The sequence below is a fragment of the Emydura macquarii genome, unplaced genomic scaffold (assembly GCF_026122565.2).
Source record: "Emydura macquarii macquarii isolate MOO-44397 ecotype Brisbane River unplaced genomic scaffold, CSIRO-AGI_Emac_v2 contig_306, whole genome shotgun sequence".
Taxonomy (NCBI): Eukaryota; Metazoa; Chordata; order Testudines; family Chelidae; genus Emydura; species Emydura macquarii.
In genome coordinates, this window is record NW_027130443.1 from 10,629,728 (window position 1) to 10,651,861 (window position 22,134).

General features: G+C 40.1%; 1 protein-coding gene across 2 annotated transcripts in view; it reads left to right on the forward strand.

The window, feature by feature from the left end:
* The first annotated feature begins 2,163 nt into the window (after window positions 1–2,163).
* PTBP1 (polypyrimidine tract binding protein 1) overlaps window positions 2,164–22,134 on the forward strand; it is a 44,697-nt gene continuing 24,726 nt past the window's right edge. Inside the window, exons 1-2 of one of the 2 annotated variants that reach the window (XM_067558956.1) lie at window positions 2,164–2,277; window positions 7,216–7,246. In XM_067558956.1, the coding sequence (XP_067415057.1) occupies window positions 2,270–2,277; window positions 7,216–7,246 (39 nt within the window). In that variant the 5' untranslated portion in view covers window positions 2,164–2,269. The remainder of the gene's footprint in view (window positions 2,278–7,215; window positions 7,247–22,134) is intronic. The other variant, XM_067558964.1, reaches the window with a different exon arrangement.

Below are 22,134 nucleotides of genomic sequence, written 5' to 3' on the forward strand. Positions count from 1 at the left end.
CACATGATGGCATATATTACATTAGTAGATGTGCAGATGAATGAGCTCCTGATGGTGTGGCTGATGTTGTTAGGACCTGTGATGGTGACACTAGAGTCGATGTACAGGCAGAGTTGGCAATGGGGTTTGTTGCAGGGATAGGTTCCTGGGTTAGTGTTCTTGTTGCATGGTGTACTGTTGCTGGTGAGTATTTGCTTCAGGTTGGGGGGCTGTCTGTAAGCAAGGATAGGCCTGCCTCCCACAGCTTGAGCGAGTGAGGGATCATCTGCTAGGATAGGTTGTAGATCCTTAATGATGTGTTGGAGAGATTTTAGCTGGGGGCTGTAGGTGATGGCCAGTGGTGTTCTGTTGTTTTCTTTGTCGGGTCTGTCCTGTAATAGGTGACTTCTGGGTACCCGTCTGGCGCTGTCAATTTGTTTCTTCACCTCCCCAGGTGCATACTGTAGTTTTAAGAATGGTTTATGGAGATCCTGTAGGTGCTTGTCTCTGTCTGAGGGATCGGAGCAAATCCGGTTGTATCTTAGGGCTTGGCTGTAGACAATGGATTGTGTAACGTGTCCAGGGTGGAAGCTGGAGGCAGGAAGGTATGTATTGCAGTCAGTTGGTTTTCAATATAGGGTGGCATTAATGTGACCATCCTTTATTTGTATGGTAGTGTCCAGGAAGTGGATTTCTTGTGTGGACTGCTCCAGCTGAGGTTGATGGTGGGGTGGAAATTATTGAAATCCCGGTGGAATTCTTTGAGGGACTGTTTCCCGGGGGTCCAGATGATGAAAATGTCATCAATGTAGCATAGGTAAAGAAGAGGTGCTTGGGGACGAGTTTTGAGGAAGCGGTGTTCTAGGTCAGCAATGAAAATGTTGGCATAATGTGGGGCCATGTGGGTTGTTTCTTACCCTTGGATGTGTATATATATACCTCCTATCTGTGATTTCCATTTCATGCATCTGATGAAGTGGGTTGCAGCCCACAAAAGCTTATGACCGCAGAAATTTGTTAATCTTTAAGGTGCTACAGGACTCTCGTTGTTTTTGCTGTATACAGACTAACATGGCTACCCCTCTGGAACTTTTCACCAATAATTAAGATGCACCATAAAGAGGTTAGTAAGGAGGAAGAGATTTTATTATTATTTGAATTACAATGAGCACTAGAGGACCTGATTAGGCCGCCTTTGTGCTGCATAGGGGCAAAATAAGAATATAATGCCTTGGTCCTGGAAAACTTATAGTGGGACTCCATTTGGGCACAGGCAGCTGTCTGCCTGAATCTCTCTGAAGGAGGTGAGGGCATAAATACACACAGCAAGACTGAAACACAGCTACCTCTGGGGTGGAAGGCATCAACAAATCCATGCAACCCACGATGGGTGGGGATAAAGGAAGATTTCAGTTGAGGAAGCTTATGAAGAGTATCCTAATGTGTGGACCAAGCAGATATTGTTTCTCTCTTTCCTAAAATATTATCCTGCTCTCACACTCGGAGAGAATAACTGTATCCCCAAAACACCAACTCCAGTTAGAAGAAAGTTGATTTATGAGGTAATTTTTAAAAAGTAAAATCATTTCCCCTTTGTAAAAGTTAATTAGTTGCATTTAAAAAAAAATCCCCAAAGGACAAAATGTGCTAAATATTTAAGTAGTTACAATGTACCTTTTATAACTGGCACATGTGTATAACTTCCAGCTTCCTGTCCATGCTCAGGATGGCTGCCCCCTGTCAGGCCTTTTGGGGCTTCCTTGCCCACATTCACTATGGCTGCCTAACGTGGTCAGAGCTCTTTTCCCCCCATACTTAAGATGGCTACCCACTGCATTCGTACCCATTCTTAAGATGATAACCCAACCCGCACGTTGGCGATCTTGCCCATATTCAAGATGGCTGCCCAGGGTGGTTATCCCATTCCCTGCCCCCATTCAAGATGGCTACCCACTGTGGCCATTTGTCTTCCTACCCGCTCTCAAAATGGCTTCCCTTCACAATGCCCAGACAGTCATCCAATCTCGCTGCGCGCCCACGCTTCACCCCGCCCCCTCCTCTTATGCAGCCAATAGACTTCGCAGCAGCCGCCCCAGAGCCCGCCCCCTGAGGGGAGTGATCCCCGCCCGTGTCGTCAGGCCGACAACGGCGGCAGCCAATGGGGTGTTGGCGCGGGTGAGGCGGGCCGGACGGCGCCGCCATTTTGTGAGTCTATAACACGGAGCCGTTGGGTTCGTTTCTGCTATTCCGGCGCCTCCACTCCGTTCCCTGCGGGTCTCCTCTCTGTGCAATGGACGGGTGAGTCCCCGCTGGGCCGGGTCCCGCTACGGGCGGAGATGGGAGGGGAGTTGTTTGAGCCCTCACTGGGCCGTGAGGAACTCGGGACCCATTCCGGGGTCTGGGGCGTTACCTGCGGGGGCGGCGGCGCCGCCGAGCGTGTAAGGGGGGGGAGGGTTACCTGAGAGTCCGTTGTGGCGGGGAGGAACCCGATTGGATCGGTTCCGTCGCCACTTCCTAGTTCCTCTCGGTTCCCCCTTGGGGCCGCAGTAAGGCGGGGGGGAGCGGAGCGGAGCGGAGCGGTCCCCCGATGCCTCCGCTCCGAAAGTGAGGCGAGGCCCGGGCCGGAGTGCGCGCGGTGCCTCGTGCGGACACCCCGGCGTTCGGAGCCGCGCGCGCTCGGAAGTTCCCTGCGCTCCTTCCCTTCCCCCCCACTCCCCCGCTGTCGTGTTCTGTCTGTAGCCGCCTCGTGCTCAATCGCCCGGGCGTGATCCTCCTCCCCTCCCCCAGCGCGTCCAGACTCCAGAGGCGCATCATGTGGGCTTCCTTGCCTGCGCGTGGCTGGGCCCTGCCCTGCTCCGTCCACCTGGAGGCGGGGGCGCGCGCTCACCCCTTATAGAGATCCCTTTCCGTGCATCTAGGGGTCGGGGAGAGGAGTGGGACGACTCTTCCCTCTCCCCGACCCCTGGTTCTTCCCAGTTCCCACCCTCCTTGACCCTTCCCCAAAAGAATTCAGACTCCCCAGTGCGGTCGCGGAGTGGGAGGAGGGTTGCCGTGTCTCCCGTAAATTGCCTGGGTGTGGGCCGTAGCGTCTGCCTGGGGAGGTGCCTGGGAAGCTCGGCAGCGTGCACACCCACTCGTTTAGGAGTAGCAATCACTCACCGGGCGGGGAATCTTGCAGGAGGCAAGATTGTGGCTTTGGGCGCACCCAGAACTGGGAGCTGCTTGTACTGCCGTTGTCCTGGCCTTTCACAAAAGCTTTTTGAAGTGTAGTTTGGCTTATACACGCTCACGCTAGGCTCTGAGAAGCTTTAATGCCTTCAGGCACAGTTAGGGAATTTACTGGAAGTGTGGATCTCCTTGCTATGTTACCTGGGCATCTCAGGTTAAGCTGTAACACCCCATAAGGCTTGTGATAGTGGTTCCTTGTCCTTCCATTGTTTAACCATCAACCTTTTCCCCAAATAAAACTTGTCTTGCTAATGATGTGGCTCATGTAGTTTTACAGGGTGCAACTTTTGTATGACAAGTAGTGTTGTTTCTTTCCCTAGTGACCACCCCATCTGGAGTTAGAGGCACTTATTTCAAAACGTGGTGTTTAGCGAAGATATCACTTAACAAAAACGAGGTCTTCCTACTTACCTTGTCTAGAAGAATAACTACAGCTGTGTGCTGACTTTTAAAGAGAAGAATGTTGTTAGTCAACCCAAACATTCCAAACAGACAGTGTTTACGTATCCCAAAACCTTAAATTAGAGAGCTTAAATTAATGCCTGGCCTCCTAAAAAGTTTAATTCATAACTTTATCTGAAAGGGATCATTGGTTCCTTATCTGAAGCATATCTTACCTTGCTCAGGAACTTCAGCTTGTTCTACTTTTAACAGATAAGGGCTCAACATGTAGAGTTGGAATAAAACAATTTTTCTATAACTTTAATTTGAAAAACACAGTTGTTTTTGTGGTGAATACTCTTTCTCCTATTCAGGGTAGATTGTAGGAACGCTGGCTTGGTCATATAAATTAAAATATTTATTTAGACAGTTGTAGCTTTTCATCCTGTGCAACAGTAGTGGCAATATGAGCCAAAGCCTAAGATTTTAATTATTCCTTTTCCGTTAAAGATCTTTCCTTTCAGAGCCTAACCACTACGCTGGTCTCATGGTGAAATGTGAGATGTTTCTTCTGAAAACGTTTCTGTATCTTCTGCCTAGCTATCTGGCCATGACCTTTCATCAGTATTTCTCATGCTTATTATTCTGCTTAGGTGCATTCATGTTTTTTGGTATAAAATGTCTTGTTAAATATGCAAGAGAGCTTATTGTTGCAAAGATTGCAGGTTAGAAAATAGCCCAAAAGAATGGCATCCCAGTGTACTTTCAGTTTTCTGTCCTTTATTGCCAAGGAAGTGTTAATCATTCTATATGAAGTTAAAATTTGCTGGAATATTCAGTGGCCTGTACTGTTGAAAACTAGGAGGGAAACTTGGTAACTTAGCCTTTGTTGCCAGGACAGCGAAACTTCCTTGAGAAACGGCAGTTTAAGACTAGATTCACATTGAAAATCGGCTGCATACTTTTTTTTTTAAAATGGTGTCTAAAAGCTGTTGGTGTATTTTGTGCTATTTATATGGCCTTGGTTATCAGATGGATTACAAAAATATTCCAGAATCTAACAGGTTTTGACAAATAAAAAAACCTATTCCTGCTGGATAATTTTAAATACCTTTTCCTGTAAAGGCTACTTTATGTAAAACATTTCCTGTGTGTGAGGCCCTCAAGAGGAACAGGAAGTAAGAGAAATTGCTCAGGAATAACTTTGAGAGGCTGGGAAACTTGAAATCCCACTCATTTTTCTGCCTTTCTGGGAGGTTTTTCTTTGACACAGGTGTGCAAGAAGCACTCTGGAAGAAATGTTTTATGTTTTTTAAACTGAAGAAACACCAGCATGTTAATTAACTTTGATGGAGTGGTTACATGCAGCAGCATTCAGTAGGATTTTCCACTGATGTACAGATGGGTTTAATTACTGCACTAGAGCTCTGCCCCTCAAGATAAAACAAAACCCATCTGTCCTCATTGGTGACTGAACACCAGTGGGATTGTAAAATCCTTCAGTCTCATACAGAGGTTTTTTAATAGCAGTCTGAGCTAGAAAAACCATAGTGTTCCTGGCACCAGCCATTGGAGTAGATTGTGACTCCAGTTGTAAATTGCTGGGTTATGATGACATGGCAGGCTGTTTCTGAGGAGGAAGTATGAGAAGCTGAGGTGGCTTATGCTACTACCAGGGATTGTTTAAGTTGATGAAACATAAATGACTTGTATATGTGTGAACAGTGTTTTATTACCTGAAAAAATACTGAAATGGAAGGGAAAATACAGCAAATGCATGTTGATAGAATTAAATCCTTTTGAATTGTAAAATGTTTCCTGATGCAAGTATGGTTACTTTTTTCATTTTGCTGTGCAGGACTTAGTAGAACCCAACTTTTATCTGTTTTCTGTGATTTGGTTATAGGTCACTGCAGAACTTATTGGCTTGTGACTGCAGGATCCTTTATCATTCCAAGGGTTTGTACAATGTACCTTGTACCAGAGAGTGACCCGGGAGTGCTAACGTAAGAATTCAAGGTTCACAGCATGGTGTGTACCTTGAATGGCAACAGAGTCAATGGGTCTGTGCTGCCCAACTTTACCTCACTACTTTACCATATTTTGAACTTCTCACAGCTTTGTACTTTAGTTATGCTAGAGAACTTCAAACATATTGAAAGAACTCTCCCTTCATCTTGAATCATTTTACAAAAAGGTGTAAACATTGGTAATGTATATATCTCATTACCTTTAACTGCATTCTCCATTTGGCAGACTTATTATTCTCAGTAATAGGAATTAATCTACAAGATCGAACCAGTGGTCCATCTATTCCAGTATCCTGTCTCTGATAGTTGCCAGTACCATATACTTTAGAGGAAGGTATAAAAGGTCTGCAGTAAGCAGATGTGGGATAATCTGTACCCACCACTAGGTATCATCCAAGTCTCTAAGGGTACATCTACACAGGGATAAAAAACCTGCAGCTGGTTTGGGTCAGCTGACTCAGGCTTCCAGGGCTGAAAAATTGCTGTGTAGATGTTTGGTCTGGGGCTGGAGTCGGAGCTCTGGGACCCTGCAAAGGGGAAGGGTTTCAGGGCTGGCATTTGCGCCTGAGCCCGAATTTCTACAGTGATTTTTTTTTTTTTTTTAGCCCTGCCAGGCTGAGTCAGCTGACCATGGCACAGCCCGTGGCTGGCCCAGGGTCTTTTATCCCTGTGTAGATGTATCCCAACAGATTGATGTACGTCCTGATGAGGTTTAATGTTCCTTACAAAATTTGTTATAATCACACTCAATATTCTTGTAATCCATATAACCCTGAGAAATCACTTGTTTGTTGGTTTTTTCTTCGTTTGCTCGGTGGAAGTAATTCATGGTGGGGAAAGTATCATGTTTGGGTATTTGAGGGAATCACCATGGTTTTGTTTTTGCTAAGCATTTAGCCTTCTGCTATTAGTCTAACAATAGTGCAGCTCCACTGGTGCTAGCAATGGTGTAAGTACTACTGTAAGCCAGAAACAGGCTATTTTATTCAGGTTTAGATGAGGCAGTGGTATAAAAACCTGTCTAGTCTATGCAAGCAGTTCCACTGTTGCTTGCACCATTGGTATTGCACCATTCTTGGATCAGTTGTGGAAGCATTATTAAACCATCTTCGTAGAGGTAGCCCCTCTGAGAGTCAGCTCTCTTGAATTCTTCTACTGAATATTTGTGCCAGTTTGGCAGTCTGAGTATAAAGCTTTGTTTTAAGAATGTTCTAGATATGGATTGTATGAACTATACAGATGAATGGTAGTGATTTAGTAGATTAATTTTGACACTTTACCCTGGCTGTGACTTGGCTCTTCGTGCTCTACTGTTTCTTTCATTCCTGTGAAGAATACTGGCTTTGCTACCTGCGTACCCCTTTCTGTGGTTCACTGCCAAAAAAGGGGGAAGTTCCACTGTTGGAAATGGAAGAGGTGCATATTCCTAATACTTCTGGGCCTTGGGTCTTCTCCACAGCTTAATGTGTCTTTTTCTTGTATAAACTGTCCTTGGCTCACTTGTGAAGATGACTGTGCACTTTGACTAGCTTGTTTTCTTACTGCTGGGTATTTGTGGCAAATTTATCTAACTTAATCCTTTTCTTTTTTTCTACAGCATTGTCCAAGATATAACAGTTGGTACAAAGGTAGGCACTTCACTTTTTCTCTTTTTACACTTGCTCAGCTTTTGACCTGGTTTAGTGTAAGTTGTGAATTTACCAAAATAAAACCTTTAATTTTGAAGGATCTTTTTCTGGTACTTCATCCCAATTTTTTTTAACCAGAAGGCTTATTTAATTTTCATGTGTATTTAATACTCAAGTCATGGCCTTGTTTTTACTCTGCTATTGTAGGGCAGAAGGACTGTTCTAATTGTTAGATGAGATGTTTAAAAACAAAACACAAACTAAATTGGTGTCCAAGTAAACTTGTGTTATATCCATATAATAGACAATACTTCTTGAAAGAGAAACTAGCAGTCCGTTGGATTGAGAACACACTTGCTTTGTTTTTGTGGATCTCCTGTTCAGTTGGATGTTACTTTTTATTTTAGCAGTAAAATAATTATTGCATTTTACCTGTTGATTCTTCTCTTCAGAGTACAGTAAATATGACCTTTCCCCTGCTAGTCTCTGGTTTTGAAAGTGCAGACCTAGCCCCAAGACTCAAAGTGCTGACAGGAGCCTCCTTATCAACAGTGTATGGTAATAGGCTGTTGTTCATAGGAGGAAACTTCATTCCTGAGAACTGCTAAACTGGCAAGTGCAGGATAGACTAGTAGTACTCCAGTTTATTAATTTTTTTAATTGTACTTGGTGATCATTGCACTTGGTATTCTGGTATCAGAATTAGAACAAATTCGTTATCAGTGTGGTTTAGTAGGTAATGTGTACAAAACCGCAAAGCAGTTACTACACTTTAGACAAAACTTATTTCCCCAAATGCGTTGAGTTGATTGCTGAAATCTTAATTATCCAAAGAGTTAAATTGGAAAGATAGTTCATCTTTTCACAATCTAGTTAAATGACACAATTTGGGCAGGGTTAAGAATTTAAACTGAGCTAAAGATTCAGTTAATCATGGTGAGACAGGTATCTGTTACGTTTTCTCTGTTTTAAAAGTAGTCTTAAGCAGAGGTCATTTTGGTTACATAAAATCTAAAAGTACTACAGGGAAGTTATTCCTAGACAGCAAGCATTGTCTTTCGTATTCATAGAACAGAACTGAACACTAGTAATTCCATAACTATAGGCAAGTCTGTTAGTTCCATGTGCCTTCCAGTGAACAGCAAACAGATGAAGAAGAGATCTATAGGGGAGAGATTAATGCTGGTTATTCCTAGAGCTACGTTAGCTAAACGTTTTATTATTAAAAGTGTGAAAATGACGATGTCTAGATTCTGCTATGGCCAAGTTTATCCTGGCTCTCAGTCTGTCTGCTACATGGAGGAGTTCTCATTTTGATTGGATTGCTGTGCAGCTTTGAGCAAGGGAGAAAAAACTTGAGCTCTGAAGTTGAGGTAGGTTTTTAATTAGTTTAATAGAATTATATATAAGCTATATTTCCTGGAGTGATGAGTCAGTCACCTAACACTTGTAGAGTCTTTACATATAGTGCAACTTTTAGTGACTTCATCAATCTAGGTTAAATTTTGTAATTCTACTATAGTGCTAAAATGTATTTAAGATGCTGCAGCCATAGGAAGATCTCTGGTGATGCATACGAAAGCTTTTGCTCAGAAGGATTGTGAAATTTTTAAATTTTTTTGTTTTCATGTTCCAGTGATGGCAAGAACTTGAGGATGTGATATTACATTTTGGGCATGCAGTTCTTACTTTTTGCATGATTTTAATCCCTTAAGGGTACGGTTTGTCATCTAAATGGAAATTGGAAGAAGTCTCATATCAGCACTTAGATTTCTAGCACAAGATGGAACTACTGTATTTGGAAGAGCCATGTGGCATGAGAGAGAGAAGAGAATAAGGAAAATATATACACTAGAAATACTACTACCTCTTGTCAATCCGGCACCCTACTTTTAGAAAGCCATTTCAGGTATTAGAAAATGGCAGGAGCAAAGGAGAGGGTTGCATTGCATGAACTAGGGTAGAAATTGTCTTCTCATAAATCTTTGAAAATTTCCCTCTATCTGGATAAGTTTAGTGTCATACCTAAAGTTGTCTGGAGGATATGTTTCCACAGCAAATTATGCACTACATTCTGTAATATTTCACCAAAATATGCCTTTGACATTAGAAATTTAAAAACACTATATAACCAAGCACTTATTGTAAAGTCTCTTATTTTTTTTAGAGCAATGTAATGCTTGTCTTGTATGGCTAATGGCATTCTTGCCCTTTCGTTGCCCCTATTGTATTATAGGCAGTCTTCTTTTCCTTTGTACAGGCTAGTGTGGAATTAGAAGTCCTTTCATTCAGGCTATGTCTACACTAGCACTTTTGTCAGTAAAACTTCTGTCAGTCAGGAGTGTGAAAAAAACCTACCCTGACCAACATGTTTCACCGACAGACGCTCCCGTAAGGACATTGTATGTGGGTGGGAGATGCTCTCCTGCCAACATAGTTACAGCCACTCATTGGGGGTGGTTTAACTATGCTGACAGGAGAGAGCTCTCCCATCGGCATAGAGCAATTACACGGGAGACCTTGCAGCGGTGCTGCTGTAAGGTCTTTAGTGTAGACCTCCTCTGTATCTCAAAAACCATACAACCTTGTATGAGAATAATTTAAGTTGAAAATAGTTCTTTTAAAGGTAAGTGTGAACTTAACTTTTGCAATTGCTTTTATTAGTTGTCCTTGCTTCAGTCTAACTTCCTGTGGGTTTTTTCCAGTAAATAGAGGGAGTGGAGTGCAGAGGAAACTTTCTATATGATCCTGGAAGGATTTCAGCTTGATTACTGTTGAAATATTTTTTCAGTGATTGAGGTCTGTTTTTTGCTGCAGTTTAAGTGTAATCTTTAGCGCATTCGTTGTTAGTAATCATGTTAACTGCCTTTTTTCTCCTTTCAGAAGTAGATGTTCTTTATAATTGTACAGTAACATCCAGTAATAAAGTTAATCATCAATTGAGACATTTATCTCTATTCAATCTATAAATTAGAATAGGAATAAGATTCACTTGGGAATGAAAGAAACTATATCACTAGGTTCCATTCCTGAAATCTGCTTTCTGATAGATTAAGGTTGCTGTCTGGGCTCCTAAATTGTAGACATGAGCATTAGAGTTGGATACCAATATTTTAATTATAAATCAGAAGTGTTAACTGATCTCCCTCTCCTAACATCCTAGATTATGTTCAGGATATGCATGTGCAGAGATGACAGAAATTGTATTCTTTTCAGTTCATTATAAGCTTGAATTTCATAGTCTGGAAAAAAGTCACTAAAAATCTATCTCGGTGTTTTTTGTTTTGCAGCAGTGTAGAGAGAGAATGGTAAACCTCTTTCTAACTGTACTGTTAGTCAATATACAGGGGAAAAAGTGAGAAAAAATTTAGCAGACTAATATGGAAAAGCAGGAGGAGGGAAAAGCAATAGTGGAATGAAATGTTACAAAATATTTTCCTGAGTTATATTTTAAGTTGTCAGTCCAAGTTTACACACAGCTCTTGTGTAGTCACACTTCATGTTCTTTAAATGGGGTGTTTAGGTTAGAGCAGTGTGCTGTACTTCATCCAGCATCTCCACTGATATTTAATCTGTTTTAGATGTGTGTGCTCTTTTTCATTATTATTCTGAAGTCTTTGAAATATTCTACTTACGTCATTTTGCTGTTGAGAATACTAAGCAGTTTTCAGAACAATTACCCTGTAATCTAATATAGTTATGATTTAGTGCAATGCTGGATAATCTTGAATATTCTCTGGATCATAGTCCAAGTTAGCCAGTCCAGAGGGGTTTAAAATGTGTGTCAAACGTGACCTAACTGAGTTTCTTCTCATCTTAATATGTAGATACAGTAGTTTAAGAAACCTGTTACTGTTGTGTTGCTCAAAAAGTCCAGCAATTATTGGAGACCCAGCTGGAAAGAATGCTGCAGCCATAAACGTGATCTATTTAAGACTTCCTCTTTCACCCAGTTGACTCATTATCAGAAAAGAAAGGAAGGGGATGGCCTTATGGTTGAGACATTAGGTTAGGACTTTAAATTGGGTTATTTTTCTGACCCTGTCAAAGACTCCCTGATGTGATATTGGGTAAGTCACTTAATCTCGTCATGCCTTAGTTCCCCATCTGTAAAATGGGGGCAATATAGCCTCTCTGTTTAGATTGTAAGCACTTCAGTGCAGGATTGTTTTAAGTGGTGTGTAGTGGAACCATGATCTCGGTTGGCATGTCTAGACCCTATAATAATACAAATAAATGATGGTGATTAATATTTTGTGCCAGTGCACCATTCTTTGGGAAGAGAACAAATGGTATTCTATTTCATAACAATGAATTACTGTAAAAATAGCTAGCTACTGGGTAATCCTAAACACACAACTCCATAGTGTCAGACACTGAGGGCTTGTCTTCACTTACCTCGGAGATTCGGCGGCAGTCAACCAGAGTTACGCAAGCGATGCAAAAAACTTGCGTAACTCCCGTCGACTTCTCTGCTTCTGTTCAGCACACTGTCTTCACTGCACTGCGCTGCAGCACTACGCCACTTGAGAAGGTGGTCTTAGTATGTTGATTTCTGGATCGACTGAGCAGGGTCTTCACTGACCACTCAGTCAATCCAGAGAAATCAATCCGACGGCGGCGAATTTGCTGCCATCAGTGAAGACATCCTGAGAAATAAAGTTTGCAAACAGAAAAGTGGCATCTGCAAAGTTAACCCTTAAATTTTTTTTAAAACAAGTTTTGTCAGAATATGGTACAGGCTGACTGCATAGAAGTGGTTTTGTGGTCAAGCCCAGGTTCTTTGCCATGGGAACAAGTAATTATAGCTTCAGGCAGTAGGCCAAGAATGTGGTGAGGAAATTCCAGTTCTCTCTTATGGCTCTAGTTCAAAGGCTGCAACAAGTTGGCTCTTGTGGACTTGCTGTTACAGGCGAGATCACACATGTAAACCACATGTTTAATGCAAACACAGGAAAGGCAGTATCCCAATGGCATGCTGATCAGAAATGGAGGCAAATAACTGCGTGTAACAGGAATGGTAACATGTTTTGTGGAAGGAATATCAGGATGTCATTTGATGTTATATTTTTGTACACCTACTTCAATTTATGGATATATTATTCACCTTTAGGGGTAAATAGAAAACTCCCTTTAATGGAGAATAGGAATTCAAACATTCATGCTTTATTTGTAACAGTGAATTGTACATGTTGCTTACACACCCCATAATGCAGGGTGAAGTAAGAGATTCCAGGTAGCACAAATACATTTGTCCATTGTGCTAAATCATAGTTTAAACTGATTTACTCATTCATTCTTATGTATAAATTATTTAGAATGACTTGATTCATAGCTTGCTTAAACTCCTGCGCTGATTCTACTATAACTTTTTTTTTTTTTCCATGCGGGGATTCCTAAGAAAAACACGTGATGAAGAAACTTGAATTTTATTTTGTAGACTAGCTGGTATAGTTAGAATACTTGGCATAGTATTTCACAGGCATTGAGTAATACCCCTCACTCCTGCGATTTATCTCCATTAATAGGTGGGGAAACTGAAGAGGAGATATTCAGTGACTCGTCAAAGGCTACAAAAGGAGTCAGTGTCTGTGGTAGAATTAGAAGTCATGGGTTTTCCTGGCTCCAAGTGATCAGTGTACTTAGAGCCTCTTTATCCTGGTTTATCCAATTCCAACTTAACTGATACCCAAAGTGATCAGTTTCTTTTCCGGCTTTATAATCACAATCTGATTTGAAGTTGGTCTTCACCTCTAACATAAAGATGTTTTGTTTATGGAAATCCTGATCTAAAGATTGCTTAGTATTTACCAAAACAGGTTTTTAACTCACCTTCTTAGTATTGTGTAATTGCACTTTTTAGGTTAGTCTTTCATCTAAATTGTGTAGGTATTCCTTAAACTGTATGTACAGAGTGACATTATGGAGTAATTCATGTAGTCACAAGATGTTAAAACTCTCCCACGTGATCCCTTATTTTGCTAAGCAAGGTAAGTCATTCAGTTAACAATTATTTTCTGGTATATAGAAAGGCAGTATTGTACTGTTTATTACTAAGGCTATATAAAATATAACCCTTTGGTTTTAAGCATTCTCAAATCCTCTTTAAACATCTTGTTGGTCACAAAGTGGTTAATTTAGGTAGGAAGCCTGGAACATGATACAAATGCTGAAGGCTATTAGCCAGGATGTGTATTACACTATAGAGCAAGCAATGAGTACCTTACATCACTACTTTTCGCCCAGGAATTTTGAGCCAGTTAAAATAGCCACACCTTTTATTCACTCAAAGGGCAGGTTTGTTTTCCAGGGTGTCTCCATAGTAGCTGTCAAGACTAGTTTTTGTAAAAATGAAAGTTAGGGAGGGGCAGACTAGATGAGGGTTGAGGAGCAGGAACTTCTATTAGCTCAGTGATCAGCTAAAGGTTGTCTTTGCACTGAGACAGGAGTTAGAAGAGGGGTTTAATTTTTTGAAAGGGGGCAGAAGCAGCAAGTAGTCATGCTGCCACTGCAAAATTATTACAGTATACCTTTTGTCATGATCTAAATGACAAAAGATATACTTTACAGCACTACAAAATAATCTTTCAGGTAGCTGTAGAAGTTGCTGTCTGTACTTAATCTTGTAACAAATTTTAAACAGAAACCCTTAAAGCGTTGGTTTACTTATGTTAGCTATATACTGTTTTACATTGTGGACTTCATGTTAGGCTTGTTTTGAGCAATTGCAAGATGTAATCTGAGGTAATTTTTTAAAAAGTGACTAAAGTAGGAACTCTAAGACCATCTCTAGAGAAATGTGTTGTGCTAGCCACCATAGCAGTGCCTAAACTAGGAAAGAGATTTTAAAATTGCTAGCTAAATATATTTCAAACACCTCTTAAGACCTAATATAGGTGCAGTTTAACATCTTCGAAATTAAGCTAGCTGGTCAGAGTGGACCCTATGTGTAGTCTAGAGTTAGACTCCATTTTTAATTTTAACTGTCTGCAGTAGGGGTTTTTCTAGATGATAAAACTCTTAAACATCAGTTAATATTTTAACTACAATTAAAAAAAAAAATCCAATCTTTTATCCTAGTCTTCATATGCCTTAGGATGGTATTAAGTAGTGTATGCAAATGGGGCTAGTGAGCGCTAGGGTTTTTTTAAACTTTTTTTTAATCTGAAAGAAAAAGGCCATGTGCTACCACTTGTACGCCAGAATAGGAGTACGTCCCTAACTACAGGCAATCTCCTGTGACATGAGATTTGCACTAGTAATTCAGGCACTTCCTTTTTATGCATGAACTCACTCTTAAATCTAACTCCACAAAAACAGTATTGGTACGTAACAGCATCATAATTCATTTCTCCTGTCAACTTCCATTCTAATCTGTCTGCTGATAGGTGAAATCAAGTTTCTCAGACACACATGGTTGAATCTGCTTGTGAAAAAACTCCAGGAGTGATCTGTTTTGGGGTTTTTTTTTTTTTTTTTTTTTTTTTTTTTTTTTGGAGGAGAGAAGAAATGAAGAAGTGAATCATCTCTGTTGAAAGAAAAATGTTAGCTAGCTGAAACAACTCCTGAATTCTTCCTACCTCATAAAAAAAATCTTCTAAAAATATTCATTAAAGAGTGTGTAGATCCAGCAAGTGTTTCAAAATTTGCTCTTGGTAGATCTCTTTGAAAGTTCCCACAGCGATAAACGGTTTTGAAGAGCTCACTGTTTTGTGTGCTATGTATTAGACCACCTGAAGCTTTCTAGAGACTATTACAATTTAAATGTAGTGTCTCCCTTTTACTGTCATGGAACCCTTTCATATCTTGAATGTCTAACTTAACTCTTTAAAAAACAGATAAATGGGTTAATTTCCCAGGGCCTGTGGACAAAATTCCTGTCTGCAAGGAAGATGGCCTGTTGACAATGGCTGTCAGCCACAGTCTCTCCCCAGGGACCCCATCAGTTAGTGTTGAAAGCTGTTTAGCTTGTAACATAGATATCCAGTGTGTTGCAGAATGTGATAGGCGCAGGAGCATGGTGTCTGTGATAGGGTGTTTTTGTAATATTGTTTCAGCTTGTGCTATCGACTCAAACTTTTTGCATTGGTCAGAAGGTACCTGATTTTTTTTTTTTTACTGTTTTTGTTTGTAGTACCTTAGTGCACAGGAGCCTGTCTTGTACCAGAACTCCATTGTACCAAGGGCTGTACAAAACCTAACAAAAGGATGGTCCCTGCCCCAACGAGTTTACAATCTAAGTATGATTCATTTTAGTTTATATGCGACATGAGGAAGCTGTTGCAGGGGCATTGATTTAATAAATAAATAGTCTGTCTCCCTCATTCTCATAACAGTAATTCTGCCTCAAAGCATGGCAGTTGAACAGCAGTTTCAGTGCAAGCCTTAGGGCAGGTCTATATTTTTAAAAAGCTGCATTGGTGCAGCTGCGCTGCTGTAGCGCTTTAGTGAAGATGTTACTACGCCAATGGGAGAGCTTCTCCCGTCAGTGATGTTAATCCATCTCCACGAGAGATAGTAGCTGTGTTGACTGGAGAAGCCTTCCAATTGACATAGCACTGTCTACTGAGGGGGTTAGATCTCTCTAACTGCATCGCTCTGGGGTGTAGGTTTTTCTCACCCCTGAGTGATACAGTTCTACCAATATAAGTTTGAAGTGTAGACCTGGCCTTGGTGTCTGTACCAGTTCAGGAGTTTTGGGCTAACTTTCGTATGAAGGTGTAGCATTTGTGTTGCAGCAACAAATCATTTTACAGTGCTGATTGTTTTTTGCTTGGTATCAGTACTGTCTCATTGACATAAACAACATAGGGGTTTGAGTACTGCATACCTGTACAAAAGGATACATTCTTCATGTAGTGTACAACCTTAACTTCAGACACTTACACAAGAGAAATGGAGTATGGAAGTCTCCTAGTTGTGACTGGTCGCAGCAATGAAGGACAAAAGCCTTAATTAAGGATTTTCTTGTCTGATTGTTAAAGTCAAAATGTTTGACCCTATAAATTTTATCAGCTGACAATTTTCTCTACCCAGAGATGGTAGGTGGGATTATTCGGAAGTACAAATGAGTTTGGTGCCCAACTCCCATTGAAAGTCCATAGGAATTGGCACGTACCTGCCTTTCTGTGCTTTTGAACATCTCCCCATTGGTTCCTAAAGAGAGGCAGGTTAACAAATGCTGTTCCTTCCATCTTCACATAGAGTTGATGGAGCGGTGTAAAACACTTCGTATCCAAGGGCTGGATATACTGCTGCTTTGCAGTATTTACCACTATTTGTTTGATCCAGAGTAAAATTGATTTTGTACATCTGTATTTTGTACTGCCAGTAAACCAACAGAGTAGCCTTTTTCCTAGTTTCTGTCATCGCTAAATGTTGCCTCTGTCCTCACTGGCAGTCTGTGTAATATTCTGGAAGTATAGGTTTAATTCTGTGTAATAACTTGAGTGAGGAGGAATCCCACAATTTCATGTGCTGTTTAAATGCTTGCAAAAGCTTTATTATAGTTGTCTCCTTAGTAGATTTGATGCAGAACATATTGGTATTCAGGTTTTCAATTAGCTACCAACATGAAACATCACTACGTTTAGTCTTGAAATTATATATGACTAAATAGTCCATCTAGCTTGGATTGATTTCTAACCCTTTGCTCTCAGGCAGAATGCAACTAATTTATTTTAGTCTTTGTTTATGGGTGACTAGACTTTAAATAGATGGAGGATTATACAGATCAACTGAAAATGTATGGAGTTCCATAGGAGTGCTTTGAGACACATGACAAGGCCCTACATACAAACACTCTGCGTCCTTGCTCAGAAACTTGAGCTAGCTAATTGGAAGTAAAATCCTAGTGAAGACAAGGCAGTTTGTAACTTCCACGTGAGTTAGCGAGTTGAGTTAGACTCTGCTTTCCCCATTGTGTTTAACTTGACCCAGTAACTTGTGTGAAAAATACAAACTGCCTTGTCTTTTATCTTGAGTTAACATACTTTTTTTTTTTTTCTAGTGAAGACAAGGGTTTGTCTTTATTTTACTAGGAGAGGGGAAAATGGGAGCTGGCATTTGAGAATTCAAGACTGTGTTAGAAAATTTGTGTGAATGTGTATATATTTTATCCCACAGCAGCTTCCTCTTTTGGGAGCATAACATCCTTAGCATTTTGAGGAGGGAATTGTTTGAAATTAATATTGTGCAGCTAGAATACATGGAGTGCAGTTGCATTTTATTAGATTGTTTGCTACGGCAACAAACTGGTAGCTATGGGTGTGGTAGAAAATAGCAGGCTGCTGCCATAGAAACATCCACAGTTAGTATTTTACCTGTTAATATTTTATGATGTAGCTAATTACCAATCTTTTTTTTTTTTTTTTTTTTTTAACTACAAAGACAAGGCATATGGCTACTCTGGCAGGGCTTATTAACATATTTGAATGCATTTGCTATGCTTTGCTTTCTGCAAACAACAAGAAAAGTAGTATGTCATCAGTAGCTATAATAGAAAATGTTAATGAATAGGAGTTCTTACATTAGCAGTAACACCATTCCACATATTGGCATTTCAGTTGCTCTTTTCTAAAATACCAGGTGGGTAAGGGGAGATGGCTTTCAGAAATTGCACTGCAAGATGACAAATGTGGTGGTTCCTGTCATCGCGAATGTTAACGTCAGAATCTGAAGAACTGTTCGTGCAGAGCTGGAAAGTATAGTCCTGGGCCTTTGGGACAGTAGTCTAGGAACAAAATTGCAATGTTCTTGTAAAAAGCAATGATGCAGTAATTAGAAGGGGAAGAATTCACTATGGTATAAAATTCACAGGAAGTAAATGGGGAATCCATTTACTAAACTTTTTAGTGACTTTGTTTTTTAAAATACATATGTAAGACTTCTGAGTTCAGATGTTCAGCACTGAGTGATTCTTAATACTGTCTTTTTACATATAAACTGTATTCCTTGGATCCGAAAGTTAAGAAAATGGGTGAACCTTTCTTTGTGTCTTTTGTTGGCAGGAGACTAAAGAGCACCTAACTGGTTGACTGGCTTCCTGTAGTGACTTTTTGTGGAATAAAATTATCGGTACAAATTGAAGCTTATGCTTATGCATAGCATAATTTATGCTAAACTGAAAAAGGCCACTATTCTGAATGATCGTGTATACAAAGAGTTATACTGGTACAGTAATTCTGTAAATTTCCCCAAGTAGGCAATACAGTGTAATTGTAGTTTTCCAGTCTCTTCAGTTCTACCACCTCATTTGTAAACATTTCCAGCTGGGAAACTTACAAATGGACTATGCTTCTTTTGATGTGAAACAGTCTTCTCTCTCTGCCTCCTGGCTCTTGTCACAGCCTGCAGTTTAGAATGTCTTGAAGATAAAAAGGGTGTGGATTTGTGAAGTTACACTTTGATTAAAGAAACCCTGAAGTGTGGAAAACTAGCAGCAGTAAGCATGTCTTGCTTATATACACCTGATATATTTTTAAATATAGGAAGAAAATGGTATAGCTCTTCAAAGTACTACAAAAGTATCATTCAAGCTGGCAGATTTGGGGTAGCCAAATTCCTTCTGCCATAGTATGAATGTTTGTTTTTCCAGCCTATAGTTTCCTATCCTTGCCTCCCACAGAGGGCAAATAAGTGGCTTATTCTTCGTGTTTTTATTGATATATCATGAGAACTTATTGTGTGAGCAGAACCATTTTTTGCATGCCATCAGATTCATATTGGAGACTTATGATTCCATAAAACACTGCCACATGTTTAAATAGAAAATGTAGCTATCATTTTTTAAAGAGATACTTGGTTTAAAAGCTGGGATTTGCAAAGGTGCCTCGGAGTGAGACAGTCACTCTCTTGTGGCACTTTTGAAAATACCAACCAAAAGCTTTTTTTTTAAAAAAAAAATGACATAGTACAGTGGTTCCCAACCTGTGGCCCAGAGACCAAAAGTGTCTCGTGTGGGCTTTCAAAGTGGCCCGCTGCTCCCCTCCCGCAGGCTGCAGAAGTGAGCCACTGCCTAGGGACCCAAGTGGAGTACGCGGGTATGTAGGACAGGTGCAGTTTCCCTGCTGAAGACTGGGAGATCAGTGAGGAGGCACTGAACTCCTTCCATCTGGCTGCAGTGAGGGGGCCTGCTGGCAGAGACCGGTAGCCCTTCAGGGCTGTAAAAAATGGTATCTGTGGCTCGAGCCAAAAAGGTTGGGCACCATTGACCTAGTAGATGAACACTTAAACAGTGAAATGTGCACTAAGATTATGCTGCTTTAGTTTGTATTTCTTTCAATTTGGACAATGACTAGAAACTAATTAGATGCACTTGTTAATAACAAGTTGATTCCTAGTTTCTCATGCACTAGCAATGTTAGTGTTTAGGTACAGCGGAGGAATGTTTCTAAGAACAAATTTATTGGGATTTTTAAATTTCATGGAACAATTTTCTTTTATACTTGCTTATTTTTTAATTTACAAACCCCACCTAAATTTAACATGGTGTAACTTCTCTTTCAATTACTATAGGTCAGGGGTTCCCAAACTTTCACACGATGGATTGCATCTAAACAGTGTCTCCCATCTCAGTAGTAACAATTGCTTATGTGGCAAAGTAATAATTAGGAATGTATTAAAAGCTCTTTCTTAATGCAGTTTACTGGCTGGAAACAAGGAGACAGCATTGTGGGCCTAGTCCATGCTCTGCAGACCCCAGCAAATGCTTTGAAGATGACCAGTGAACCACAGACCACAACTTGGGAACCTGATCCAGTTTTATCTTGTGGTGTAAACCCAAGTATTGAATTTGGCTTTGGAAAGTAGTTAGTGAGTGGCCCAACAGGATATTCAAGACACAAGTAGATAAAATTTGTTTAGAATATAACTCCAGTTCATTTTGAGATTCTTGTATGACCTACTTTACCTGTTCACGGATGCAGTGAGCAGGGTGCTTTTGTCTTTACACAGATACTGTTACTCCTTCAATTGTCACTAGATAGCGGCCACGGTAAGAGATAGTGTTTCCAGTAATTGGAGTGTGTGATTAAAAAAAGAGGGTCTGGTTTCATTTAGATGTTGGAAAACAAAACAACTTCCCATTTGGTTAAGGCAGAGACTATAGAAAGAGAGAACCAAGTTCTCAGTTACCACAGGAAGTCTTTTACAGTAATGTGTGGATCAAGATAAAAATATAATTGACTTACAGCTAAAGAAATGCCCTTTTTGGTAATACCCACCTTACTGATTCTGGGTTTTCAGGTCTTCTACATAAACTTTTATAGTTCAGAGTTGAAACTCTTTTTTTGCAGTGCAGCACTAATTTAAATTCAATTAAAATTAGGGAACTGATTAGCTTGTTCTAAAACTAACTGTCAGCTTGGCTTATATTCGTATTGATGTATGTAATGAGTTGGAGGTTATTTGCAGTGTTGCTTTTGTTTCTTCATAGTAAAAGTAGTGTTAACAGCTAATGCTATTTAAGATTGGCCTTGATCAATAGAAGTAAACTGGGTAGTTGAATACTTACATCAGTCACTGTCAACTGTTTGTCTGGTTTCTTTGAGTGTTCCTTTCGAGTGTCAGTTGCAGGTTATGAGGAAATAGAGAAGTACCAGGCTGCTTCAGTGTTGTAATTGCATTAGTTTCAAGGGTCAGAATTGTCATAGTTGTGATCTGTGAAAAGTTTGGAATTTTTAACTGTCTCCACTAAATTTACAGTTGTAATCAGAAGTTTGTCTGTATTCTAACTGGTAGAAACACAATACTGTTAATTAAAGCAACACTAGTTTGTATCCAAACTGATTTTAAAAATCTGCCATAGAAAGAAATTGGCATGTTTTCCCATATAGAAATGTAACTTTACAATGAGTTACTGAGGGGGTGCAGGTTGTGCTACCATTATGCTCATTGGATAGTTACTCTCTCACAAGTAGCCCAGGTGATTTCAGTGGGATAGTCATGGCATAAGGTACTATGCAAAGTGATGGCATATCAGTCTGGCCTAGTGATTTTGTAATAAATATGGTCTTTATTTCAGAATAGTTTAGCCTGCTCAGCATTTTTATTAGAATAAACTTGTACAACTTGAATAAACTTGTTTGGTTCTAGTTCTCCAGGGCACTTATTGTGTATGGAAATGAGCATGATGTTTGTCACTCTCTAGACCCTAGCTCCTGAAATACAAATTAATGGACTAAAAATAAGATGGCAGGCAAATGACCGCAATACTTTTTGCTGACAGTGTACACCTAGACTCAAGTATGTGGAGATACTATAATAAAACAATGTGGAACATCCCTTAGTTTTAGCCAATTATTTGATATATAATAAAATTATCTGAGGAAAGACTTGTGGCATGTTGCATTTTCAGTTCCTGATTTGTCTTTATAACCTGCATCTTCTCCTTGCCACTGAAAAAATTGCATCATATGTCCTGTTTAACAGCACCTCCCATAGTGTGTGACTTAATGTCATACATTAGCATTTTTACATAGAGTGGTTTTAAACCTTATAAGCATGGGTTTAACTGCCAGTAGCATTTAGAGCTTTTTGACTCATTCGTTGTAACCTAAGGTGAATATTAGGAAGGGTGTGTTGTTTTACTGTTGTTGCCAGTGTGACTGGAGTATTGTTGCTCGCTTAAACTAAAGATTGGATAAAAATCTTGTCTGGTGTCAGTGTTTGCAGTTCTAGGTTTGGCCTCTTTCATTAGGTAAGCATTCCCAGACAATGTCCCTACATGTTCAGAGGACTTATTTTAGCAAACATAGGTAATTCTGCCACTAGAATTCAAAGTCCTTGTTATCTGAATAGTTCAGGAAGGTATGCAATCCAGAAAAGTTTTTGTTCCTGGTGGTCTTCACACTTAGCCGTAAGTGGTTGGTGTCATTAATGTAGCTCTG